This window comes from Emiliania huxleyi (genome assembly GCF_000372725.1).
Source record: "Emiliania huxleyi CCMP1516 unplaced genomic scaffold EMIHUscaffold_262, whole genome shotgun sequence".
NCBI lineage: Eukaryota > Haptophyta > Isochrysidales > Noelaerhabdaceae > Emiliania > Emiliania huxleyi.
Genome location: NW_005200073.1, coordinates 70474 through 78094, shown reverse-complemented (window position 1 = coordinate 78094; position 7621 = coordinate 70474). Strand labels below are relative to the sequence as shown.

The 7621-nt window shown below is 75.2% G+C and overlaps 1 protein-coding gene across 1 annotated transcript; it reads left to right on the top strand.

Moving 5' to 3' along the window:
* Positions 1 to 95: 95 nt before the first annotated feature.
* On the top strand, positions 96 to 7107 carry EMIHUDRAFT_238108 (hypothetical protein; the record flags this gene model as incomplete). The annotated part of the gene is made up of 3 exons (XM_005777295.1): positions 96 to 137; positions 6465 to 6545; positions 6847 to 7107. 3 exons carry the CDS (start codon positions 96 to 98, stop codon positions 7105 to 7107), a joined length of 384 nt encoding a protein of 127 aa, XP_005777352.1.
* Positions 7108 to 7621: the final 514 nt, after the last annotated feature.

Sequence of the window (7621 nt, the reverse complement as noted above, 5' to 3'; positions counted from 1 at the left end):
AGCGGCCCGTCGACACGGGACCCACTCCCCCCCCTACTACCCCGCCACGGGCAGGAGCCCGCGCGGCCGAGGCAAGCCAGGCTGCTCGCCTCGACATGGCTCGGGGCGGCGCCTTCGTGGCCGCCGCCATCGCCATCGTTCCGTCTTTCACCTGCCGTCTCACGACTCGCCCACCGACACGCCGCTCGCGCGTCGTCGTGTGTGGCGTCGAGCGGGCGCCCTCGCCGGCCGCCACGCTCCCCCCCTAGCGCTGCCTCGCAGGCAGCGCCGAGCCTCGCGGGCACGTAGCCCCGCTCGGCGCTCTCGGCACGGCCTCCGCCGTCGCCTCGACTCGTACCGTCTGTTAGGCAGCGCCAGCCAACGCGCAGGCGCTGCCTTCGCGCCCTCGGCACGGCGGCTCGACGCCCCTCCGCCGGGCCTCGGACACGTGAGCGCAGCCTCGCGGCTGCGGCGGCGGCAGCCAAGCTGCTCGCTTCGACATGGCTCGGGCCGGCGCCAACGTGGCCGCCGCCATCGCCATCTTTCCGCCTTTCGCACCGTCTCACGATTCGCCCACCGACACGCTGCTCGCGCGTCGTCGTGCGTGGCGTCGAGCGGGCGCCCTCGCCGGCCGCCACGCTCCCCCCTAGCGCTGCCTCGCAGGCAGCGCCGCGCCTCGCGGGCACGTCTCCCCGCTCGGCGCTCTCGGCACGGCTTCCGCCGTCGCCTCGACTCGTACCGTCAATTAGGCAGCGCCAGCCAACGCGCAGGCGCTGCCTTCGCGCCCTCGGCACGGCGGCTCGACGCCCCTCCGCCGGGCCTCGGGCACGTGAACGCAGCCTCGCGGCTGCGGCGGCGGCAGCCAAGCTGCTCGCCTCGACATGGCTCGGGCCGGCGCCAGCGTGGCCGGCTCCATCCGCCATCGTGCCGTATTTCGCACCGTCTCACGACTCGCCCACCGACACGCTGCTCGCGCGTCGTCGTGTGTGGCGTCGAGCGGGCGCCCTCGCCGGCCGCCACGCTCCCCCCCTAGCGCTGCCTCGCAAGCAGCGCCGAGCCTCGCGGGCACGTCTCCCTGCTCGGCGCTCTCGGCACGGCCTCCGCCGTCGCCTCGACTCGTACCGTCAGCTAGGCAGAGCCAGCCAACGCGCAGGCGCTGCCTTCGCGCCCTCGGCACGGCGGCTCGACGCCCCTCCGCCGGGCCTCGGGCACGTGAACGCAGCCTCACGGCTGCAGCGGCGGCAGCCAAGCTGCTCGCTTCGACATGGCTCGGGCCGGCGCCAACGTGGGCGCCGCCATCGCCATCGTCCCGCCTTTCGCACCGTCTCACGATTCGCCCACCGACACGCTGCTCACGCGTCGTCGTGTGTGGCGTCGAGCGGGCGCCCTCGCCAGCCGCCACGCTCCCCCTAGCGCTGCCCCGCAGGCAGCGCCGCGGGTCGCTGGCACGTAGCCCCGCTCGGCGCTCTCGGCACGGCCTCCGCCGTCGCCTCGACTCGTACCGTCTGTTAGGCAGAGCCAGCCAACGCGCAGGCGCTGCCCTCGCGCCCTCGGCACGGCGGCTCGACGCCCCTCCGCCGGGCCTCGGGCACGCGAACCCAGCCTCGCGGCTGCGGCGGCGGCAGCCAGGCTGCTCGCCTCGACATGGCTCGGGCCAGCACCAGCGTGGCCGCCGCCATCCGCCATCGTTCCGTATTTCGCACCGTCTCACGATTCGCCCACCGACACGCTGCTCACGCGTCGTCGTGTGTGGCGTCGAGCGGGCGCCCTCGCCGGCCGCCAAGCTCCCCCCTAGCGCTGCCTCGCAGGCAGTGCCGAGCCTCGCGGGCACGTAGCCCCGCTCGGCGCTCTCGGCACGGCCTCCGCCGTCGCCTCGACTCGTACCGTCAATTAGGCAGCGCCAGCCAACGCGCAGGCGCTGCCCTCGCGCCCTCGGCACGGCGGCTCGACGCCCCTCCGCCGGGCCTCGGGCACGCGAACGCAGCCTCGCGGCTGCGGCGGCGGCAGCCAAGCTGCTCGCCTCGACATGGCTCGGGCCGGCGCCAACGTGGCCGCCGCCATCGCCATCGTCCCGTCTTTCTCCTACCGTCTCACGATTCGCCCACCGACACGCTGCTCGCGCGTCGTCGTGTGTTGCGTCGAGCGGGCGCCCTCGCCGGCCGCCACGCTCCCCCTAGCGCTGCCTCGCAGGCAGCGCCGAGCCTCGCGGGCACGTAGCCCCGCTCGGCGCTCTCGGCACGGCTTCCGCCGTCGCCTCGACTCGTACTGTCAGCCAGGCAGCGCCAGCCAACGCGCAGGCGCTGCCTTCGCGCCCTCGGCACGGCGGCTCGACGCCCCTCCGCCGGGCCTCGGGCACGCGAACGCAGCCTCACGGCTGCGGCGGCGGCAGCCAAGCTGCTCGCCTCGACATGGCTCGGGCCGGCGCCATCGTGGCCGCCGCCATCGCCATCGTCCCGTCTTTCTCCTACCGTCTCACGATTCGCCCACCGACACGCTGCTCGCGCGTCGTCGTGTGTGGCGTCGAGCGGGCGCCCTCGCCGGCCGCCACGCTCCCCCCTAGCGCTGCCTCGCAAGCAGCGCCGAGCCTCGCGGGCGCGTAGCCCCGCTCGGCGCCCTCAGCACGGCCTCCGCCGTCGCCTCGACTCGTACCGTCTGTTAGGCAGAGCCAGCCAACGCGCAGGCGCTGCCCTCGCGCCCTCGGCACGGCGGCTCGACGCCGCCCCTGCTGGGCCTCGGGCACGCGAACGCAGCCTCGCGGCTGCGGCGGCGGCAGCCAAGCTGCTCGCCTCGACATGGCTCGGGCCAGCACCAGCGTGGCCGCCGCCATCGCCACCGTTCCGTATTTCGCACCGTCTCACGACTCGCCCACCGACACGCTGCTCACGCGTCGTCGTGTGTTGCGTCGAGCGGGCGCCCTCGCCGGCCGCCACGCTCCCCCTAGCGCTGCCTCGCAGGCAGCGCCGAGCCTCGCGGGCACGTAGCCCCGCTCGGCGGTCTCGGCACGGCTTCCGCCGTCGCCTCGACTCGTACTGTCAGCCAGGCAGAGCCAGCCAACGCGCAGGCGCTGCCTTCGCGCCCTCGGCACGGCGGCTCGACGCCCCTCCGCCGGGCCTCGGGCACGCGAACGCAGCCTCGCGGCTGCGGCGGCGGCAGCCAAGCTGCTCGCCTCGACATGGCTCGGGCCAGCACCAGCGTGGCCGCCGCCATCGCCACCGTTCCGTATTTCGCACCGTCTCACGACTCGCCCACCGACACGCTGCTCACGCGTCGTCGTGTGTTGCGTCGAGCGGGCGCCCTCGCCGGCCGCCACGCTCCCCCCTAGCGCTGCCTCGCAGGCAGCGCCGAGCCTCGCGGGCACGTAGCCCCGCTCGGCGCTCTCGGCACGGCTTCCGCCGTCGCCTCGACTCGTACCGTCTGTTAGGCAGAGCCAGCCAACGCGCAGGCGCTGCCTTCGCGCCCTCGGCACGGCGGCTCGACGCCGCCCCTGCTGGGCCTCGGGCACGCGAACGCAGCCTCGCGGCTGCGGCGGCGGCAGCCAAGCTGCTCGCCTCGACATGGCTCGGGCCGGCACCAGCGTGGCCGCCGCCATCCGCCATCATCCCGTTTTCCACCTACCGTCTCACGATTCGCCCGCCGACACGCTGCTCGCGCGTCGTCGTGTGTGGCGTCGAGCGGGCGCCCTCGACGGCCGCCACGCTCCCCCTAGCGCTGCCTCGCAGGCAGCGCCGAGCCTCGCGGGCACGTAGCCCCGCTCGGCGCTCTCGGCACGGCTTCCGCCGTCGCCTCGACTCGTACCGTCTGTTAGGCAGAGCCAGCCAACGCGCAGGCGCTGCCCTCGCGCCCTCGGCACGGCGGCTCGACGCCCCTCCGCCGGGCCTCGGGCACGCGAACGCAGCCTCGCGGCTGCGGCGGCGGCAGCCAAGCTGCTCGCCTCGACATGGCTCGGGCCGGCGCCATCGTGGCCGCCGCCATCGCCATCGTCCCGTCTTTCTCCTACCGTCTCACGACTCGCCCACCGACACGCTGCTCGCGCGTCGTCGTGTGTGGCGTCGAGCGGGCGCCCTCGCCGGCCGCCACGCTCCCCCCTAGCGCTGCCTCGCAAGCAGCGCCGAGCCTCGCGGGCGCGTAGCCCCGCTCGGCGCCCTCAGCACGGCCTCCGCCGTCGCCTCGACTCGTACCGTCTGTTAGGCAGAGCCAGCCAACGCGCAGGCGCTGCCCTCGCGCCCTCGGCACGGCGGCTCGACGCCGCCCCTGCTGGGCCTCGGGCACGCGAACGCAGCCTCGCGGCTGCGGCGGCGGCAGCCAAGCTGCTCGCCTCGACATGGCTCGGGCCGGCGCCAACGTGGCCGCCGCCATCGCCATCGTCCCGTCTTTCTCCTACCGTCTCACGATTCGCCCACCGACACGCTGCTCGCGCGTCGTCGTGTGTGGCGTCGAGCGGGCGCCCTCGCCGGCCGCCATGCTCCCCCCTAGCGCTGCCTCGCAAGCAGCGCCGCGCCTCGCGGGCGCGTAGCCCCGCTCGGCGCCTACAGCACGGCCTCCGCCGTCGCCTCGACTCGTACCGTCTGTTAGGCAGAGCCAGCCAACGCGCAGGCGCTGCCCTCGCGCCCTCGGCACGGCGGCTCGACGCCGCCCCTGCCGGGCCTCGGGCACGCGAACGCAGCCTCGCGGCTGCGGCGGCGGCAGCCAAGCTGCTCGCCTCGACATGGCTCGGGCCAGCACCAGCGTGGCCGCCGCCATCGCCACCGTTCCGTATTTCGCACCGTCTCACGATTCGCCCACCGACACGCCGCTCGCGCGTCGTCGTGTGTTGCGTCGAGCGGGCGCCCTCGCCGGCCGCCACGCTCCCCCTAGCGCTGCCTCGCAGGCAGCGCCGAGCCTCGCGGGCACGTAGCCCCGCTCGGCGCTCTCGGGACGGCTTCCGCCGTCGCCTCGACTCGTACTGTCAGCCAGGCAGAGCCAGCCAACGCGCAGGCGCTGCCTTCGCGCCCTCGGCACGGCGGCTCGACGCCCCTCCGCCGGGCCTCGGGCACGTGAACGCAGCCTCGCGGCTGCGGCGGCGGCAGCCAGGCTGCTCGCCTCGACATGGCTCGGGCCGGCGCCATCGTGGCCGCCGCCATCGCCATCGTCCCGTTTTCCACCTACCGTCTCACGATTCGCCCACCGACACGCTGCTCGCGCGTCGTCGTGTGTGGCGTCGAGCGGGCGCCCTCGCCAGCCGCCACGCTCCCCCTAGCGCTGCCTCGCAGGCAGCGCCGCGCCTCGCGGGCACGTAGCCTCGCTCGGCGCCCTCAGCACGGCCTCCGCCGTCGCCTCGACTCATACCGTCTGTTAGGCAGAGCCAGCCAACGCGCAGGCGCTGCCCTCGCGCCCTCGGCACGGCGGCTCGACGCCCCTCCGCCGGGCCTCGGGCACGCGAACCCAGCCTCGCGGCTGCGGCGGCGGCAGCCAGGCTGCTCGCTTCGACATGGCTCGGGCCAGCACCAGCGTGGCCGCCGCCATCGCCACCGTTCCGTATTTCGCACCGTCTCACGACTCGCCCACCGACACGCTGCTCACGCGTCGTCGTGTGTTGCGTCGAGCGGGCGCCCTCGCCGGCCGCCACGCTCCCCCCTAGCGCTGCCTCGCAGGCAGCGCCGAGCCTCGCGGGCGCGTAGCCCCGTTCGGCGCTCTCAGCACGGCTTCCGCCGTCGCCTCGACTCGTACCGTCTGTTAGGCAGAGCCAGCCAACGCGCAGGCGCTGCCTTCGCGCCCTCGGCACGGCGGCTCGACGCCGCCCCTGCTGGGCTTCGGGCACGCGAACGCAGCCTCGCGGCTGCGGCGGCGGCAGCCAAGCTGCTCGCCTCGACATGGCTCGGGCCGGCACCAGCGTGGCCGCCGCCATCCGCCATCATCCCGTTTTCCACCTACCGTCTCACGATTCGCCCGCCGACACGCTGCTCACGCGTCGTCGTGTGTGGCGTCGAGCGGGCGCCCTCGCCGGCCGCCACGCTCCCCCCTAGCGCTGCCTCGCAAGCAGCGCCGAGCCTCGCGGGCGCGTAGCCCCGCTCGGCGCCCTCAGCACGGCCTCCGCCGTCGCCTCGACTCGTACCGTCTGTTAGGCAGAGCCAGCCAACGCGCAGGCGCTGCCCTCGCGCCCTCGGCACGGCGGCTCGACGCCGCCCCTGCTGGGCCTCGGGCACGCGAACGCAGCCTCGCGGCTGCGGCGGCGGCAGCCAAGCTGCTCGCCTCGACATGGCTCGGGCCGGCGCCAACGTGGCCGCCGCCATCGCCATCGTCCCGTCTTTCTCCTACCGTCTCACGATTCGCCCACCGACACGCTGCTCGCGCGTCGTCGTGTGTGGCGTCGAGCGGGCGCCCTCGCCAGCCGCCACGCTCCCCCCTAGCGCTGCCTCGCAGGCAGCGCCGCGCCTCGCGGGCACGTAGCCCCGCTCGGCGCTCTCGGCACGGCTTCCGCCGTCGCCTCGACTCGTACCGTCTGTTAGGCAGAGCCAGCCAACGCGCAGGCGCTGCCCTCGCGCCCTCGGCACGGCGGCTCGACGCCGCCCCTGCTGGGCCTCGGGCACGTGAACGCAGCCTCGCGGCTGCGGCGGCGGCAGCCAAGCTGCTCGCCTCGACATGGTTCGGGCCAGCACCAGCGTGGCCGCCGCCATCGCCATCGTTCCGTCTTTCGCACCGTCTCACGATTCGCCCACCGACACGCTGCTCGCGCGTCGTCGTGTGTTGCGTCGAGCGGGCGCCCTCGCCGGCCGCCACGCTCCCCCCTAGCGCTGCCTCGCAGGCAGCGCCGAGCCTCGCGGGCATGTAGCCCCGCTCGGCGCTCTCAGCACGGCTTCCGCCGTCGCCTCGACTCGTACCGTCTGTTAGGCAGCGCCAGCCAACGCGCAGGCGCTGCCCTCGCGCCCTCGGCACGGCGGCTCGACGCCCCTCCGCCGGGCCTCGGGCACGCGAACGCAGCCTCGCGGCCGCGGCGGCGGCAGCCAAGCTGCTCGCCTCGACATGGCTCGGGCCGGCGCCATCGTGGCCGCCGCCATCGCCATCGTCCCGTTTTCCACCTACCGTCTCACGATTCGCTCGCCGACACGCTGCTCGCGCGTCGTCGTGTGTGGCGTCGAGCGGGCGCCCTAGCCGGCCGCCACGCTCCCCCCTAGCGCTGCCTCGCAGGCAGCGCCGAGCCTCGCGGGCACGTAGCCTTGCTCGGCGCTCTCGGCACGGCCTCCGCCGTCGCCTCGACTCGTACCGTCCGTTAGGCAGCGCCAGCCAACGCGCAGGCGCTGCCTTCGCGCCCTCGGCACGGCGGCTCGACGCCCCTCCGCCGGGCCTCGGGCACGCGAACGCAGCCTCGCGGCTGCGGCGGCGGCAGCCAAGCTGCTCGCCTCGGCATGGCTCGGGCCGGCGCCATCGTGGCCGCCGCCATCGCCATCGTTCCGTCTTTCGCACCGTCTCACGATTCGCCCGCCGACACGCTGCTCGCGCGTCGTCGTGTGTGGCGTCGAGCGGGCGCCCTCGCCGGCCGCCACGCTCCCCCCTAGCGCTGCCTCGCAGGCAGCGCCGAGCCTCGCGGGCACGTAGCCCCGCTCGGCGCTCTCAGCACGGCTTCCTGCTGTAGCTCCTCGCTCGCCTGCGACGCCTGTGGAGTGCG